At 36.0% G+C, this 20,517-nt stretch overlaps 2 protein-coding genes across 2 annotated transcripts in view; both read right to left on the reverse strand.

Annotated features, from left to right (window-relative positions):
* Positions 1-20,517, reverse strand: part of LOC121905492 — a 344,732-nt gene that overhangs the window by 193,104 nt on the left and 131,111 nt on the right. The gene's annotated exons all lie outside the window — the stretch shown is intronic.
* Positions 3,690-19,985, reverse strand: LOC121905493. Its single transcript, XM_042423739.1, has 20 exons — positions 19,903-19,985; positions 19,656-19,699; positions 19,006-19,291; positions 17,931-17,959; positions 16,854-17,133; positions 14,489-14,532; positions 13,961-14,246; positions 13,243-13,286; positions 12,715-13,000; positions 12,317-12,360; positions 12,128-12,198; positions 11,671-11,885; positions 11,323-11,573; positions 10,180-10,308; positions 7,572-7,737; positions 7,003-7,032; positions 6,565-6,606; positions 5,281-5,340; positions 4,693-4,733; positions 3,690-4,516 (listed from the first exon to the last, which is right to left on the reverse strand). Exons 1-20 carry the CDS (start codon positions 19,979-19,981, stop codon positions 4,250-4,252), a joined length of 2,694 nt encoding a protein of 897 aa, XP_042279673.1. The 5' UTR covers positions 19,982-19,985; the 3' UTR covers positions 3,690-4,249.

The raw sequence follows: 20,517 nt of genomic DNA on the forward strand, positions 1-20,517 counted from the left end.
CTAACAATGGCATAGTCATCGGTGCTGAAAAAAAATGTTTAAATCAAAAATTGAACCCAGTCGTGACCTTAAAATCAAAAGTCAAATTGAATCATGGATTTGGAGAAACGTGACACTCCCCAGGAGTGGTTGACCAACAAAGATCACACCAGGAGCAAGGCATGTAATAGTCTGAGAGGTCACAAGGCACCCCAGGGTAACACCTAGGGAACTAAAGGCCTCTCTTGCAGTGATTTATGTCAATGTTCATGAATCCGCCATCAGGAGAACAATGAACATCAATGGTGTTCATGGCAGAGTTGCAAAGAGAAACCCACTACTCTCCAAAAAGAACATTGCTGTCCATCTATGGTTTGCTCAAAGCCACATGGATACACCAGAAGACTGTTGGAAAAATATTCTGTGGATGAATGAGACCGAAATCAAACTTTTTGGTTTGAATGAGAAGCGTTATGTTTGGCGACGAGCAAACACAGCATTCCAGTATAAGAGCCATGTCCCATCTGTGAAACATGGTGGTGACAGTATCATGGTTTGGGCCTGTTTTGCTGCCTCTGGACCAGGACAGCTTGCAATCATTGATGGAGCTATGAATTCTGAGTTGTACCAGCAAATTCTACAGGAAATTGTCAAGGTACCCGTCGGTGAACTGAAGCTCAACAGAACAAGGGTCATGCAGCAAAAAAAAAATGACCCTAAACACACAAGTCTACCAAAGACTGATAAAAGTAGAAGAATGTTTTGGAAATATTTTGGAACAACCGAGTCACAGTCCTGACCTTAATCCAATAGAAATGCTGTGGAAGGACCTGCACTTCATGCAAGGAAGCCCAGCAACATCCCTAAATTGAGACTGTTGGGTAAGGAGGAATAGGCTGAAATTCCTCCAAGCCAATGTGCAGGGCTGATAAACAGGTACCAGAAAAGTTTTACCGAAGTTATTGCTGCAAAAGGGGGTCACACCGGTTACTGAAAGCAAGGGTTCACATACTTTTGCCTCACACAAATATGTAAGATTTGACAATTTTCCTCAATAAATAAATGGATAAGTTTAATGTTTTGTTTCATTTGTTTAATTGGGTTCGCTTAAGTTTTAGTAATTGTGTGAACATCTGATCAAGTTTTAGGTCATTAAAGTTATGCCGAAACAGAAGATTCTAACACAAACTTTCAAGCACCATTGTACATTCATTTCCTGTAGATTACCCTAACCTCAACCACTACTTGCCCCACCCTAACCCAAACCTTAACCTAAACCTTACCTTCATTTTAAACTAGTCTTCACCCTAAAATAAATGATTTACATTATGGAGACTTGCTTTTTGTCCTCAAAAGGGAGGCGAGTCCCCAAATGTGACTGTTTAAACAGATTTATGCCCCCACAAATTATGAATACCTGATACTCTCTCTCTCTCTCTCTCTCTCTCTCTCTCTCTCTCTCTCTCTCTCTCTCTCTCTCTCTCTCTCTCGTTTAACGTTAAATTGTCTATGCTGTTGTTTTTCTGTTTCATCGTTAACTGTCGAGTCAAAGCACTTTGGAAACTTTAACAAACTGTTTAACTCTAACGTAAACAAAGTGTTAACTAATGTTTTATTGTAGTATTGGGCTGTTGTAACAATTTACACACACGGATACATCTCTACAGAGGAAGCAGGACGATGAAAGTGAAAGTTAAAAAGAAGAAAAAATACAGTTTGAAAGACAGTTTTACCGTTTTAACTGCAGTTTGTCGCTCCAGCCGTTAAGATGTAAAATCCGCCCAGTTTTTTCTCTGAATTCATTGAGGTAAATCTTTCATTGTGTCCATAAATGATCTTTACTGTGATTCAGGTGCTGCTGTCTGTATCAGGTATTAACTGCTTCCTAGTTCCTCAAGTATTCCTGCTGACTGTGGTAATAAATGTCACCGGGCGTCTCTCTCTCTCTTCCGTCAGTGAGTGTTTCAGTAACACCTGTTGTGCTGTGAAAATCAGCCCTAATCGCGAGAACGCGCCTATTTGAAGATAATCGCTTTAAAACGACAAGCAAACGTACAGATAATACCCACAAGAACTTTTAATCATTTATAAACTGAGTAAATATCAAAAAGGGACTAAATGACTCATGTTTTTCGAGACACAATTTACTACGAATAACAACCAACACAAATCAGTCTCATTGTGTTTAAGTCCAGATATAATTTGAAAGTGAATAGAATAGACTGTATTTATATTTAGTATATTTATTTTTTTTGTTTTATGAATTTTATGAATTCTCTATATAGTGTTGTTTTTTTAACAGGCATTTTGTATCCCCTTTGTGATCCATGGCCAATCTGTATAATTTTGCTTTCTTATGTATTGTTTTATTTGACAGTTTTTATCATATAATGATCTAAATATTTTTAGAAATGTTTCATAGGCTTTGTCAGTGTCTTCTTCATTATATAGGCTACTCTGTGTTAATGATTCATGTCTAAATGCGCTTATGGATTCCTCCATACTCACCTGTATTTCAATTTACTGGCATCCTTATCCTTCTCATAATCACAGTCATAGATCACAAAACTGGCAAATGGTCACTGCACACTCCTCCACTCACATTTATAACTTTTCAGTTCCTGATGTGATTAATATGTACCTCCTACTTTAAACTTTAAAGCAACCTGCAATGCCTTTCCTTTATCCAAAGGTATATACAAAATAATTTGAGAAGATCACCTCTCATCTGAGCTTTGTTCACTGGCATGGAGGTTTTGTAAGAAACACTCAGTGCTACTTTCTTCTTCTAGATAAATAATCACACTACTGGGGTCCTTTATGACATTACAGCTCTTTAAGACATCAGTTTAAACTTGAATATTTCCTTACTGGCAATATTCAACTCAATTTCATCATATCAGTAAAGACTTAAAACCCTTTTGAACAATCACAGACACAAATGAATGTTATGATCAGTGTGCACATTTTGAAAAACTTGGCGGTAAAAACACACATGTGACTCTGTCACATCAGTATACTTGCTTCATATATATTGTTTTTAGATCACTTCATTCTCTCAAATAATCAGAACCAAACATAACAATGAGGGAATTTATTATAGATTTTAAAATAAAAAATATGTTGAATGACCCTCATACAGTAAACAGTGCTCCATTGTTGCCACCTGGTAATTTCAAAGGATACAGTACATTCATAGGCAACACATATTTATTTGTAAAGCACCTTTCAACAACAAGACAATTCAAAGTGCTTTATGTGAGACGTCAAAAAAGATATTAAGACAAGATATCCAGTATAAAAAGAAAGCATTATAAAAAAGACACTGATAGAATTAAAAAATAATAAAATACAAGATTAAAATAAGATCAAATCGAACAAAACATAAAAAACAAAAGAACAAAAATGTGTCTTACATCTACAAGAGTTTTAGTTCTTGTTGACACTGTCAGAAAGGTGATAATTCAACTTAATGTTTATTATTGAAGTCGTAGTGGGCAGTGTTGTTGTTGTTCTGGACTGCATTATATTAAAAGGTGTTTCTAATATTTTGTCCACCCCCCGTTTACATACATGAGGGGGGAAGAATATTAGAAACATCTTTTAATATAATAAGAAACATCACCAAACACTATGACCTTAATAATCAACATAAACATTTTTTCAAGATTAAATACTGTTATGATACTATATATATATACTGTATGATTTTTCTTTGGTAACATCAGAACCAATGATGATTCTCTTCATTTCTCTTTTCCCTTTAAGATCTTTCAACTGATAAATATATTTACATTATTTGTCAGGACTTTAAGTCTTTCACACACTCTGCTGCTAAAAAACTTGAATGAGCCACCTGATCTAAACATCACATGTTCTTGTTGTTATAACGGAGGCTAAAATAAATCACCCTCTGTATTTGATTTGTTGCATTTTGTTTTCATAGTTAAAAATAGTCACAATGCAATAATTTTACACTTGTGTCTTAAAAACTTTGGACGGCTCTGTTTCTTGATTTCCTCTTGTCCTCCTCAGTGCTAGAGATAGCAGTAGTGCTGCAACTGATGAGTGGATCACTGAGAAATAAAATAAAATATGGGAAGACTTGTAAAATACTCCTTTAACTGTTTGTTTGATCAGGTCCAAATGTTCTGTAATATTCTAAATAATTAGGTCAGCAGCAAAAATGGGATTGTTTTTGCCACTCAACAGGCCACTTCTGTGTTTTTATTTGTTTATTGTTTTTGGCTTTGGATCCTGAGCTGGTGTCTCACAACTGCTTCACCAGATCGTTCCTGTTTATTTTCTTGAAAAGCATCTTGGTCACCTCTGCAGCTTGTTGGCTGTAGGTCTGCTCCATCAGATCCACCACATGTTTCCTGTCTGCCTTCTCCAGTTTGCTCTGTGGGATGCACGGGAGTTCTGCCGGGATGAGGTCTCTGTCCTGCAAAAACCACTTGAAGTCTTCGAATTTTTCCTCTCTCAAACGTTGCAGCATTTTCAAAAGCTTCTCTTTAATCGTTGTGATTGTTGCTGCCTGGTGAAATACAAACAAATAAACAAAGGGAGATGATTTGAACATAATTTTATTGATTAGAGCTGAACAGCTCCTCTGAATGCAGCATCAGTTCTAATCATGATTTAAAATATTGGATGATTTTCAACCTGCATCTTATTTGTTGTGAAAAGTCAGACTGATGTGACATTACTCACTTTCTGGACCAGTGCAGATAGTTCATCCACACTTTGTTCCTCTGAGGAGAAATGGAATAAAACATTTTGCATCAGGCTTTCTTGATTCATAAAGATTTACAATACAAAGGGTTTTATCAAAAAGTGACCAACAAAGCAAACACAATCTTGAATCTCTCACCCTCTAATCATTGTGATTTCACATCAAAGTGCAACTTTGTGCTGCTCCTTTCACTCACACAATCAACAATTTCTATATAAATTCTACTTTTTTATTTAAAGTGGAGCTTACTTAAATTTTAGAGATCCAAATAAAACACAAATGAACACAATGATTAAAGAGGAATCAGAGCCCATTAAGTGTTTAATTTGACAGGTCAGTTCTACATTTTATAAATATAATGTCATTCATCCTCCAAATGCCATTTTTAAACCCTCAAATCTCACTTTTTTGTTTTATTTGTTATTCCATGCAGCACTTACATTAGCCACTATAATGTGTCTAACCCTTGATCAAATTAGACCTGTTCTGTTTTGGGGGTTTTTTTTGTTGTTTTTTTTCTTCTAAGTGTTAAAAGTCATTTCTTGAGAAAATTGCATAGTTAATACCTGTGGACCTGCCTTCAGTCAAAGTATTTCCACCAGTTGCTCCACTTGAGGATCCCAAAGCTGTAAGAAATTTAGAGAAAATTGTAATTGTTGAACAATTGTATTGTTCTTCTTTAACGTCACTGACACAGAAAACAAACTGCTTTCTTTAATGATCAGAACACTTGAGAAAAAACTTGGCTAATATAAAATCAGGATCTGTCTCTCAGCTTTTGTTTCTCTTAATTTGCCCTTGATTTGCACCTCCTGTTTATGAATCCCTCAGTGGGTTAGTGTCTATTAGTGTCTACAATACAGATCAACTAAATAAAAGTTTAAGTGAGGGAATACATACTTTACAGAGGGATAAAGTTTCAAGTAAAATTCAAAACCAAAGCTACAACAGCTACAAAGATAGGGAAACATGTGTGGTTACAATAAAAAAGACTAAAGACAACAAACAAAATGTAAATTAACAAAATGTAATGAAAATGTAAATAATGTTTAGATTGCATTCTGGTAGAAACATTTTTATTTCTTGAAAAATGTACTACAGTAACTGCTAAAACATTGAAATCAAGATATTGTATTTGAGTGAGTATTTGCATAAGGCATAAATAAGGATCAATAAAGGATGGCGGTTTTCTGTTTTTCTTATTGTAAACAAATCTCATGTGCAGAGTCAAACCAACAATGAATCGATCCTACTTACAAGTATTGTGTTTATCCAAAGCCTGATATATGTGCCGGAAACCTCCGTTGTTTTCAAAAAACTATTAAAAACATGTTAATGAGCCACATCGCTGCACTGGGTGACATGTTCCTTCATCCCTGAAGACAGTGGTTACCGTAGTAATCTGTAACTGTTACTGTTAAGAGACTCGCGTCCTCGCACATGAACGGTGGCCTCTTCCTGACATAGAAATACTTTGTGGAGAGTAAAAACTTGATCGCTGTTATTAGTTATTGGAGCCATTTTTAAACAACTAACCACACTCTTTATGGCACAGAGGAATAACATGTCAGGCTTTGGATACAGACACAATACTTGTGAGTAGAATTGATTCATTGTTATCGTTGCTCTGCACATGAGATTTGTAGACAATAGAAAAGCTGAAAATTGCCATCCTCATCCCTAACTATAGGCAGTCCTAAACTTCAATAATCACTCAAGAATAATGTATTTTGAACAACGTTATTATCAGTATTTCAGTCGACTTTACATTTAAGGCAGCAAAATGCAATGTTTGCCAACATGCATGTTTTTAAGGTGAAGTGCCTCTTTATGTTTTGTAATGTACCTACCTCTCACTGTAGCACCAGCTGGTCCAGCTGATGATGCTGCAGCTGCAACACATTAAATGATAACCTTATAATAAATACATTGTTCTAGACAAGAATACTTCAGCAGGCAAACCAAAGTACAAGAATACTGCACAGAATAGCTGGCCTAGTTCAGCTCTGCAAATTCAGCTAAAGACAACTTCTCAGCAGTTTATTTAAAATGGTCAAATGTGAAATATGTGAAAAACAAACAAAACACAAATACTTAGGTGCTACAATAATATCATGGCGATCTTACGATTTGGTTTAAAAACTACAAACATTTAAAACATTGATGAAATTCCAATTGGTTTTATTCTGGTTGAAATATTTGCAACAAATGTGTGAAATATTTATGACATATGACTGAAATCTGAAATCTGATATAGTAATGGACAGTACATAGATGCAGTGTCTTACCTTCTAAATGACCAGATTTTGGATAGTCAGCTGAAATGAAATGGAGAACAAAACAAATAGTGACAGCTGATATTGTAGGTTTATGTATTGCATTCACAATAAAAGATTCAATAACAAGACATTTTAGCTAAATAAAATATATATTTCATCAAATATCATTACTATTTTAACTGCAAAGGGCCAGTTCTAGTTGTTTTCATCAAAAACCACCGGATGTTATTACAGCTTTGATCAAATTTATTGTGTTGGGTCTTTGATAAATCGTTCTGTCCCAATACCCATACTTGCTGTTTTAAGCACTTCTATGTGTTTCTAACTATTCATGGAATTAAATAAAGAGGAATTTATCCTCATTATCACGTATTAAATGGCAGGTGAACACATAAATCAGACAGCTACAACCAGAATATTACAACCACAGAGCAACACGTCTATTTTCAGTGTGCATTGGTGTTGGTGATTCAGCTTTAATTTATTATTGACATTAATTATATAGAATGGTTAAGTTAATGTAAAAGACAGAATGCTTTTTCATATAGTGTGGGTAATATTGTTTAACAACCACTGACCTTTTCGAATTTTACAGGTCCACACTGGTTCAAACACTGGTTCACACACTGGTTCACTCTTATTTGTATGACAGTGTGAGAGTGTAAAGTTGAAGTTTCTGTCTGGATTTTCAATGAACACTTCATAGAAATTCGGGTCTTGGCTGTCATATCTGAGGGTTAATTTCTGTGTAAAAATACAACATAAAAGGAGAGGAGGAGTTAGTTTTTGACAAAGGTAAACAGTCAAGTTAAAACCTTTACAACAAAAACAAAACTAGTTGATTAGTGTCTGGTCATTAGGAACACTGTTTTGCACATGCTCAGATCATTCACATTTCTGTCTGGCTGCTGATCTCTCCCAAACTCTGAACACAGCGAGCAAAGCTGACTCCACATTCACCAAGCAGTATTGGCAACCTTCTTGAAGTAGCTTATGTGTGACCAAAAAGTCAATAGATTTGTCACTAGGCTCTTAAAAGCTGTATCTAGGGAGAACGTTGCTAAGTTGACAACACTGATCACATGTCCCTTTGTACAAATTGCCAATACAAACAATGATGCATCTATTTACAATTAAAGGAGTCTAAATGCCAATTCCCTTAATTGTATCCATGTTTCTCACTTGCATAGTTTCCTTGTGTCTTATGTTGTGTTCACATCATATTGTTCAGTGTTTAATTGCCAAGTTGGAAAAGCCGTTCACATCAGCTACCTGGTTGCATTTCTGAGTTGAAGGTGTTTTAAATTTCTGACAGTTACAATATTTCCAACTTGACTGAAAGAACTACAAAAGTGTAAAAATCCCTTTAGCAAAATGGCTGCAATTTCACCATCAGTTACATCTAAATAAAATCAAATATTAATACAAATACAATAAATCAATCTAATTGAAAAAAAAAAAAATGAATAAAATGTGCAAGGCCATTTGTGACCACACCATTTGCACCCCTCCTTGCAATGACTTTGATCCTATTTTGTCTTTTCATACAATACGTCTGAACCACAATTCACTACATAACTGAAGCAACACCTGTGAGCTAGTTCAGGCAGCCCAAGTCAAGTTGCTGCTCCACTCACAAGCCATACTCCCCTCACTGACATATATCCACCACACCCACCTAATCTTAGTGGAGTACTTAAGTTGTTAGTACTCTGCTCACACTTTTGCTGCATCCTGCTGCTCATACAAGCTCATACTATGCTATGATTTCTTGCTGCTGTTCATAGACCTACAGCATTTCAAAAGCCTGACCTCCACCCCAGCATACACCTGTAGGCTCTGAGTCTATGGGGCCAAAACAGTGACATTTACATTTTGGCATTGAAAAAAAAAAAATTGACATTCAAAACAAAACCTGAATTGCGACAAAGATTGGATATCTGAGGACGATGGAATCATGGCGGAGCACCTGTGTACTGGAGACTGGACAAGTTCAACTCGGGAGTACAAACTTCTGAGGACGGGAAGACGCTTAATAAAATAAAACAAAATTTAATATAAACTGATCTGTTTGTTTTAATACATTTATATTTATGTAAATGTGGTGATATCTGTACATATAGAGCCCCAGAGGTAGCGCTGCTCTTCTGTCCAGAAAGAACATGACGCTTCACTTTACATTCAGAAAAACTAATGAGGCAGCTGATGAGGCAATTCATCTGTGACTCCAACATTTATTTTCCAAGAGGATTATATTGTATATCAAAATGCTACCGAGACATTAGAACCAGCGGTGAATCACCAAAGAGCTGCACAGATCAGTTCATCAGATCATGTTCTCCCCAGGGTGACAACGTAGGACTGATTTCAGCCGGCCAGCGGCTCCTCAAATCTCCCAAAACATTGCAGCAGATTTACAAACAGGTGTTATTTGGATAAACTGACCACATATTTGGAATCTACATGGTTACTTTCTCGCCAGAAAAAATATTTAATCTTAATAAAGTGAAATATTAACAGTCTTAGAGTGAAATTACAACAGTCTGGCTCAAAATCTCTGCCATGATTCCATCGCCCTCAGATATCCAATCTTTGTCACACTACAAGGCACACTGGGTAACGGAGGCCCAGCAAAGGTCCTCCTCACTAAACCAAAAAGATGACAGAAAGTAGAAATTGAAAAACAGAAAGTTGAAACTGAAAACCAGTGACACTGATAAAATACTGACAGTGTAAAAAAAAATCTGTCACTGAAAAAAGACAGACATGAAGAAAAAATCTGAAGACTGACATTGAAAAACACATCATTATGCAAAAAAATATAAAAATAAAATAAGGTAATAAAATCCGTGTTTTATTCTTCAGTGGAATTTGTTCCAGTACCAATATGATTTCCAATACAAGTGTTTTCTTTTTCAGCTCAGGTTTTGTTTTGAATGCCAAATTATATTTTCGATGAAAAAATGTAAATATCACCGTTCTGGCCCCATATGAGTCTATCTGCACCTAGGAGGGAAGTTAGTACTGTCACTCCCAACTCCCTGCTGTGCGAGATCAATGTTTTCTTGTGGGAATTCAAGAGATCAGAGCCCAGACGCCAAACATTAATGCTGTACATGCTCTACATTTAAATAATAATCTACCCCACGTGAGTTGGTTGACTGAAATGTAAGTAAAAAATTATACCGGAGGGGAAATTTCTGCTGTGTCGATGTCTGTGGTGAGGACAAATCCTTGTTGCATTTTCAGGTATTTGTTTGGATGTGGCTTTTCGATTATTTCATATCCTGTGGAGAATTTCTTCTTGTCCACTCTCTGAAGGAAAAAACAACACATACAAAACTGCTTCAAGGTTACAGTAGCAAACATTGTCATTTGTGTTTTAAAGTACATGAACAAGCAATATGGTTTTTACAATAGAGTATTAAGGCCACTGTTGGGAAAAAATGAAATGTGAGATTTAAAGAATAGTCATGATATTGAGGAAAAGATCATGTTATGAAAATAAGTCAGTAAATTTGAGCATATTTTATTTTGAGAATAAACTTTTAATATTATGTAAAATTTTGCGACAGATTTTGAGAATAACCAAATACACTGCAGTAGGATTGTGGTTTAATGAGTAAACAGGCGAGAGCAGCCTTCATTAAAAATTAAGTTATAGTACATTTCATCAATGAGGAAATACTTACTGTATCACACCAGCAGTCAAAATACAATAAACCAACTGCATTATTTCTGAGTTGTATAATCTTATGAAGCAGCTGCTGAAGCACATTGAGCACTTGGTTTTGTCCAGACAGCTGAGCCAAAGAGCACAGAGATCAAATCTCAATGTATGGTGTCGGAAAAGGATTGAAGGCTGCTGCACATTGACATGCAGTGAGCAGTGGGCTTAATTTGAAAAGTTTCAATTTGTCAGTGAGATCTATTAGCCTCCAAACAAATATTAACTTCTGACAGAAATCTGAGCAGAATCACTTGGTCCATTATCTTAAAATAAGGAAACATGTCCATTACGCTGTCTTATGTTTTAGGTAGCTTATCTTCAATACAATGTGCATAAAAATAAGTGGAAATGTGAAATTTGTTAATGTTCATACATGTGTGTTTCAATGTTAAGTCATATTTTTGGATATCGTTTTAAGAAGATTTTTAAATGGGAATACAGAAAGGGGAAAAAAAAACCTTCTGTGACCAGCGACTCCTCCCACTTCACAACTCTATTCTCACAATTTCACTTTTTTTCACCACTGGCCCTAATACTCAGTTGTAGGTTTTTTAAATCTTATTATATAATACATTTGTGACAGTAAGATATTAAATAACCTGTTGTAGAGCAGGATCATGTGGGATCAGATACACATGTAGTTTGAGGAACATTGTGTTTGTTTTATAGTATATTAACACGTTGCACTTTATTTTCACTGGAAAGCCAATTTTCATCAGAACCGCTCTTGGAGAGAAAACTGGTTCGGATAACTTGACATGGGATGATGTGACCTCAGACACGTCCTCAACAACATCTCCACAGGCATCTATGTGTAGGACTGCAAACTTGTCTAATATTGTAGAGTCATCTGCACAAAATACAAGCACATATATTTAGTGTGGAGAAAGGGATTGTATCTGAATACATTTAAATACATGTTTACTTATTTCTTCATGTCCACTTACCTGTGCAGATCCAGTGTGGCAGGTACACTTCATTTAACTTCCCAGCAATGACTGTGATGTCCAGTAGAGGACCTGCAGGCATGTATTGTAAGCTTTCCATTCTCTCCATGTGTTCTTCCCAAGACCAGAACTGGTACTTAAAGCTGACCTTTTCTTCACAGACCCATCGCAGGTCAGAGACACTGCATTCAAACCTTCCTTCTTCAGACTGTAGGCTGAAAGAAAAAAAAACAAATGAGTTTGTGCATATGTGCAAAAGTGTAATAGAGTAAATGTAAACTTAACCAGTAGGTGCCTTGATTTTATTTAAAGCAATGTGTCTAATTATCACTGTTACTGTAACATGGCAGGAAAAAGATCTTAGTTGTCCCTCTGGGAAAAAATTCAAAGAACCTTGCTTAAATGTTTGCCATAGTTCCAGTTTGTTGTGACACAATATTGAAGATGTTATTTTTACCTGTAAGTTGGAGCCTCATCTGCATCTGTACTGTTCACTTCAGGTTCAAGTTTAGTCCAGTCATTGGACTCCTGCACAGGAGGACAATCACTTTTGTAAATACTGTAAGTGGAATTGTTCCTGTTTAATCTTTTTCAACATCATACAAATGAACAAATTAAAAAAAAAACATTGAAAGAAAGGGATTACCATAATGCTTCCATGAGCCTCAAACTCCAAGCTTCTTGAAGGCCCTTGTTAAAACACATTGGAAAATGTTGTGTTATGTTATGTTTATATATAAAATTATATTTTAACTAACAAATGCTTTGCTGCTTTAGCACTATGTGCTACATAACACTCCTCCAGTATGAGAACAATATGTTAAAGTAGCAGCACTTAACAGGACTTCTGTTATGTACAACTATAGACTAGCTACATGTAGCTGTACATGTAGCCAACATCAAACATGTAAAGTAATGAGTGTTGATAATGCCGTCATGCTATATAGTCAATGTCCTGTATCATGCTGTTGTGGTACCAAACCAGATACCGAAAACCGACAACTTAATGATGGTGTAAGTGTTTGTTTTTTTCACACAACTTACCTTTGGATCCTGAGCTGGTGTCTAACAAACTCTGCACCAGATCCATCCTGTTCATCTTCATTAAAACCTCCCTGGTCACCTCCACAGACTGTTGACCAAAAATCTCCACCATCAGATCCACTAAATCAACTGTGCTGTCTGCCCTCTCTATTCGGACTCCTGGGATTCTTGGGAGATCTTTCATTTGTAGGTTCTGCAGCCACCACTTGACCTGCTCGATCTCCCCGAGACATAATTCTTCCAGTGTTTCCAAAAGCTTCTCCTTAACTCGTGTCATTGTTTCATCCTGATGGATTCAAAGTGATCAAAGGGCATTTATATAATATTTCCACTGTAATGATAAAACACTGATGTCTTTGCATCAATATAAAAATTTAAATCATGTGACTAATATTAACCACATGAGGCAAAATTATACATTTAGTGAAACTGGACTCATGCACCAGAGGACAATCACTTTTGTTAATAACTGGAATTGTTCAATTTACAAATAAACAAAAGAGCAAATTGAATAATAAAATTGATTACCATAATGCCTCCATGAGCCCCAGACTCCAAGCTTCCTGAAGGACCTTGTTAAAACACATCAGAAAATGTTTCAAATGATGTTTATAAATGGAATAATATTGTAACTTTCCAGATGCTTTGCTGCTTTAGCACTATGTGCTACATATTCTCCTATACTTTCATATACTCCTATTCTGTACACACACATCTATTGTGTGTCTGTCAATCCTGGGAGAGGGATCCATCCTCTGTTACTCTTCAAGAGGTTTCTTCCATTTATTCCCTGTTAAAAGGTTGTTGTTTGTGACATTGGCCTATACAAATACAGTTGACTTGACTACATAGCACTGCTCCAATATGAGAGCAACATGTTATGCAGGACTTACTGCTGAGAAAAGTCTAAGTTGAGGAAAAGTGGCAGCACTACACAGGACCTCTATTATGTACAACGTACAGGCTAGCTACATGTAGCTGTTGTAGTGACGATTCCTCATGAGAGGGAAAGATTATACAATAAAAATATAGGAACAATCATATAATTGTTTGTTTTGCATGTACATATATTACAATAAACAACTGGATAGTAGCCAACATCAAACATGTAAAGTAATGGGTGTTGATGTTGCTGTTATGCTATATAGTCAATGTCCTATATCATACTGTTGTGGTACCAAACCAGATACCGAAAACCAACAACTTAATGATGGTGTAAGTGTTTGTTTTTTTCCACACAACTTACCTTTGGATCCTGAGCTGGTGTCCAACAAACTCTGCACCAGATCCATCCTGTTCATCTTCATTAAAACCTCCCTGGTCACCTCCACAGACTGTTGACCACAAATCTCCACCATCAGATCCACTAAATCAACTGTGCTGTCTGCCCTCTTTATTTGGACTCCTGGGATTCTTGGGAGATCTTTCATGTGTAGGTTCTGCAGCCACCACTTGACCTGCTCGATCTCCCCGAGACATAATTCTTCCAGTGTTTCCAAAAGTTTCTCCTTAACTCGTGTCATTGTTTTGTCCTGATGGATTCAAAGTGATCAGAGGGCATTTATATAATATTTCCACTGTAATGATAAAACACTGATGTCTTTGCATCAATGTAAACATTTAAATCATGTGACTAATATTAACCACATGAGGCAAAATTATACATTTAGTGAAACTGGACTCATGCACCAGAGGACAATCACTTTTGTTAATAACTGGAATTGTTCAATTTACAAATAAACAAAAGAGCAAATTGAATAATAAAAGGGATTACCATAATGCCTCCATGAGCCCCAAGCTCCAAGCTTCTTGAAGGACCTTGTTAAAACACATCAGAAAATGTTTTAAATTATACTATGTTTATAAATGGAATCATATGGTAACCTTCCAGATGCTCTGCTGCTTTAGCACTATGAGCTATACTCTCATATATTCTGTGCACACACATCTATTGTGCGTCTGTCAATCCTGGGAAAGGGATCCATCCTCCGTCACTCTTCCTGAGGTTTCTTCAATTTATTCCCTGTTAAAAGGTTGTTGTTTGTGGTATTGGTCTATACAAATAAAATTGACTTGACTTGACTTCATTACATGGCGCTGCTCCAGTATGAGAGCAATATGTTATGCAGGACTTACTGCTGAGAAAAGTCTAAGTTGAGGAGAAGTGGCAGCACTTCACAGGACTTCTGTTATGTACAACGTACAGGCTAGCTACATGTGGCTGTTGTAGTAACCATTCATCATGAGAGGGAAAGATTATACAATAAAAATATAGGAACAATCATATAATTATTTGTTTTGCATGTACATATATTACAATAAACAACTGGATAGTAACCAACATCAAACATGTAGATTAATGGGTGTTGATGTTGCCATCATGCAATATAGTCAATGTTCTGTATTATGCTGTCGTGGTACCAAGCCAGGTACCAAAAACCAACAACTTAATGATGGTGTAAGTGGAACTTAAAACTAAATTCTTCTCACAAATAACGCAGAGATAAGTTTGCATGACATTTTTTTTTTAAATAATTATAATCATTATAATTATTTACCCAGGTGTTTGGAAATCCATCCAATCATCAGTGTCCTGTCTTATGTTGTCATTGTACCAAGCCAGGTACCAAAAACTAAAGCGGCAATGCACATTTTTTACATCTTAATGATGGCATAATGGAAACTTAATCATGATTAATTACATACATTACACACATTTTTTTTTGCCAGATTACAATAAATGTACAATTTTCAATAACAGTTTTCATTGGAACTACTTTTCTTAAACCACAGAAATAATCCTTATAAAACTGTTGACAGCATGTTTTGAGGTTTATTCAGTTTAACAGAGACATTGAACATTGAATAACTATTGACTGTATCATATTTTAGGACTGTGGGATGTTTATGATTTGTGCGTATGCATGGTCTAAGGCAGTTCTAAATTTGTTTGCAGAGTAAGAACAAATTGTAAGAACATATTGATGAAACCTGGATTTGTGCTTAAAACGTTTTAAGCACAGATTAAATGTTTCTGAATGAGGCCAATTGTCTTTTTATTTTACGTTTTCACCTTGATTGGACAGTCAGACAGAATATGAGCGGACAGAGTCCGGTATGACATGCAACAAAAGTCTTTGACTGCAATCAAACCAGTCCATTACAGTTATATATTCTGCATATCAAATGTTTGATTTTGGAATTGTACTGTTTTTTGTTTTTTTTTTCCACAAAACTTACCTTTGGATCCTGAGCTGGTGTCTGACAAACTCTTTTTGTATTTGGCTCTAGGAGTGGCTGACTGACATCTGAGAGCTGCAATGTTAACTTCCCTACTGTGCTACTGACTGGAGAATGTCGTAGTCTGATAACGATGATACAAGAATTTTTTTTTCATTTTTCAGCAAGCCCACATAGCCTTGGTTATGTAACATTAGCAACTGAAGACGTCTGTCACTTTACAATATGTAACATTTGGGAGGACCCATCGTGCTGTTAAATTTGTTTTCCACTCAGAAAGTGTAAGCTAGCAAGCTAGGCTAACTAACTTCCACTCAGAGTAGAAGATAGCCTAGCTCTCTAACCTTAGATTCCCACCAGTCAAGAAGCAGACAGAATATGAGCGGACAGAGTGCGGTATGACGTGCAACAAAAGTCCCTGGCTCTAATCAAACCAGTCCATTACAGTTATGTGGTACGCACCTTAAACATCAGACTTTTAAGAAGCCGCTTGTGTTTTTTTTGTTTTTTGGTAACTTGAGAGAAGAAACCCTTAGAAAAGATCTTGCTTTTTCAAGCAGTAGATGTCATTTTGGAAATTATGCTATATGTAGGACTCTAGTTATTCTGGGTTTACTTTTGGCTTGTTGTTGCTGTGGACAATTTAAAAACAGTGACTGATCTACAGTCATTGACTATAATGACTATGCAGCATACAGTAAGTATCTTTGCTTGTGATAATGGCATCTAGATAATATAACAATCAAAACAAACACATATTCAAATGGCTGCCTGACAGTCCAAATGTATTTTTAATGATGAAAAAACAGTCACATTAAATGGAATAAGACTCCAGTCTGCATATCAAATGTTTGACATTGGAATTGTACTGAATGTATGTCTTGTTTTCAAAGACTTACCTTTGGGTCCTGAGCTGGTGTCTGACAGACTCTGCACCAGATCTCTCCTTTTCATCATCCCTAAAACTTTCCTGGTCACCTCCACAGACTGTTGACCGTAGAGCTCCACCATCAGCTCCACTAAGTCAACTGTGCTGTAGGTCCTCTCTATTTGGACTCTTGGGAGGTGTTTCTGTCTTCGAAGTTCCTGCAGGACCTCTTTGAATTGCAAGAATTCCCAGAAACGTAATTCTCCCAGTGTTTCGAAAAGCTTCTCCTTAACTGGTGTCATTGTTTCGTCCTGATGGATTAAAAGTGATCAGAGGGCATTTATGTAATATTTCCACTGTAATAATTAAACACTGATGTCTTTGCATCAATGTAAACATTTAAATCATGTGATTATTGTAACAACTAATATTAATATATTACACAAAATGATACATTCAGAAAGACAAAGTGTGAGCACAGTGTCATTCATTTCATTTATTTTTTATAAACTGGTTATTAGTAATTGTGATTTATTGCATGTCTCCAACTCTTTCTGCAGCTGTGATATTTCTGCTTTAAAAACTCTTTCCACCTATTTACCATCAAAGTTGAATAAGAGAGTCTGGAAAAACGTACATCCTAAACATGTAGTTGTCCTGTTGTCATCCTCAGTGGTAGAGATAGCACAGATTTTATTATAACATTATTGGTGGATATAATATTTCAGCTCAAAAGCTCAATCTGAATCCTGCCTCAGTTCAGTGAGCACCATCTGATGAAATGATGTCATTGGTTTGTATCATTATTAAGAGAAGGGAGGGAATTATTATTACTGAAGAGAAGGAAATAAAACAAGACTCATGAATGTCTGGTTTACCATCAGGTGATATAATCAGATACTATCAGACTATCTTGCTTTTAAAATAAATCTAATATTAAGGATTAATCAATCAGAATCCTGCTTCAGTTCAGTGAGCACCATCTGATGAAATGATACCATTGGTTTGTATCATTATTTAAAGTGGTCAAGATGAGGATCATTTTCAACCAGCAGCTATTTGATGAAAGCTGTGTTGTGTAAAGTGTGTCTGATGTGACATTACTCACTTTCTGGGGCAGTGAAGACCTCTGCTTCTCTGAGGAGAAAGAAAATAGAAAATGACTCAAGACTGATTAAACATCATACTATAATCAGTTTTAGTCAGATTTAGTTGCAATAATAACTGTATGATAAACAATAATCATACAGAGAGAAGAGAGGTTGGATATCATATCATTAAAACCTTTGAAATCTAATAGAATCCAATATAAAAGTCCTGCAACAAATATGATTGTCTTTAAGTAAAGATTATCACCTCACAAATAATCTTTGATGTCAAATAGGATTTACAATGTTGTCAAATTATAATATTCAGTGTGTCAGAGAGGTGTTCATTCAACTTCATGGTCATTTTTTAGGTCCAAGCATTGATGTACTGTATTATACTGTCAATTGTACCCAATATTTTGCCTCCCCTTAAAGTCAAACTGAAACTGGAATTCTCCTCACTTTGTTTGGAAGGAAACATAATCTATAATGATACTGCAGCTATTGTGTATCATTTTCATTTTTCCAAGAGGATAAAACCGTCTTCAGAAACATTTGTGAAATTAGCATCTGAGCTTCAGGCTCTAGGAGTGGCTGACTGACATCTGAGAGCTGCAATGTTAACTTCCCTACTGCACTACTGACTGGAGAAAGTCGTAGTCTGATAACGATGATACAAGACTTTTTTTCCTTTTTCAACAAGTCCACATAGCCTTGGTTATGTAACATGAGCAACTGAAGACGTCTGTCACTTTACATTATTTAACATTTGTGAGGCTCCATTGTGCTGTTAAATTTGTTTTCCGCTCAGAAAGTGTAAGCTAGCAAGCTAGGCTAACTAACTTCCACTCAAAGTAGAAGATAGCCTAGCTCTCTAAAGTTAGATTCCCACCAGATGTTACATGTCAGAGACGTGTTGATTTAATTAATGATTTGTTGCCCCCTGCCTACTACTTTTCTCACACTTTACATTGGTGATTAAATGAAGTTTGCACTCAAGCAGATTTACTGTATGTTTTTAAAATAAATTATTAGAAGTATTCATTAGATACATATAACTATGTAATGTGACAGTTTTTGTCTTCTTTGTTTTACCTTTGGGTCTTGAGCTGGTGTCTGATAACCTCTGAACCAGATCAGATCTGTTCATTTTCTTGAAAATCTTCTTCATCAGATCCACAGACTGTTGACCACAATTCTGTAACATCAGATTCACTATGGCTGCTCTGTTTGCTCTGTAACTCAACCTCAGTGAGATGTCAGGGAGGTTCATCTGGGAGACAGTCAACTGCAGGACCTCTCTGAATTTCTTTAACTCCTGAAAACTCAAATCATTCAGGGTTTCCAAAAGCATCTCTTTAACAGCTGCCATTGTTGCTACCTGGAATAATCAAAACATTAATGAGACATACAGTATATTTAATCCAATAGAAAAAAAACACTAAAATAGTTTCTCATTGCATCTCATGAATGTAAGTGTAGATGTGGGTGTTATATGTTTATCTGTGAGAGGAAACATGTATATGTTGACATTTCCTCATCTAATCCTCAGTGTTAAAGATATGAAACATTACTGATGGATAAAATTGTAGGTTGAATGCAGCTTCAGTGAAAAATATTCAGCTTAAATCATGAGTTTGGATTGTATCAGTATTTAAAATGTTCAAGATGAGGATCATTCTCAACCTTCAACTATTGAATAAAAGCTGTGTTGTATTGAGTCAGACAGATGTGACATTGCTCACTTTCTGGATCAGTGTAGAGAGCTGTTCATCCACATAATGTTTCTCTGAGGAGAAAAGAAATATAAAATGACTAATGAGTGACTGATGAAAAACAGATGAGAAACACTTTGTATCAGGCTATATTGCTTTGTACTAATTTACAAATTATTTACAAAATTATACTTAAACCACAACAGTGATGCAGACATTATCACTTACATTTTTTCACCCTGTCCCACAGTACTTTTTTTGGTTTTAATTGTCTTACTTTTGGGTCCTGAGCTGCAGTCTGACAGCCTCTGCACCAGATCAGGCCTGTTCATGTCTTTTAAAACCTTCTTCATCATCTCCACAGACTGTTGGCCGTACGCCTGCACCATAAAAAACACTGTGTCCTGCATGTCTGTTATCTTCAGCAGCCTCCAATTGATGTCAAAATGCTGTCTTGTGAGCCTCAAGTGATCCTGGAGGACTTGCTTGAAGTTCTTGAGCTCCCTGATATTCAAATCAGCCAGTGTTTCCAAAAGCAGCTCAATAACAGACGTCATTGTTTCTACCTGGTAAATACAAAGAAAATGTTCATTGGGCAAATGTACAATCTCTCAGCTGGGATGATTACAGATTTTTCTGTTAACATCTCATCAACATGTGTGTTTTTATAAATGTGGATATATACAGTTTACATTTCATCAGTGGTAGAGGTAACACTGATTTTTAACATTATTAGTTAACATTCTTGCTTCAGACCTCATGTGTACATGATGCAACCTGAATGTAGCTTCAGTTTTGAGAGAACCAGCTGGTGAAAATCAGAAATTTGTTTGTATCATCACTTATAATGTTGAACATGTTTTTTTCCTGCATCTGTTGAATGAAAGTTGTA

Source organism: Thunnus maccoyii, chromosome 10, assembly GCF_910596095.1.
Source record: "Thunnus maccoyii chromosome 10, fThuMac1.1, whole genome shotgun sequence".
NCBI classification, from domain to species: Eukaryota; Metazoa; Chordata; class Actinopteri; order Scombriformes; family Scombridae; genus Thunnus; species Thunnus maccoyii.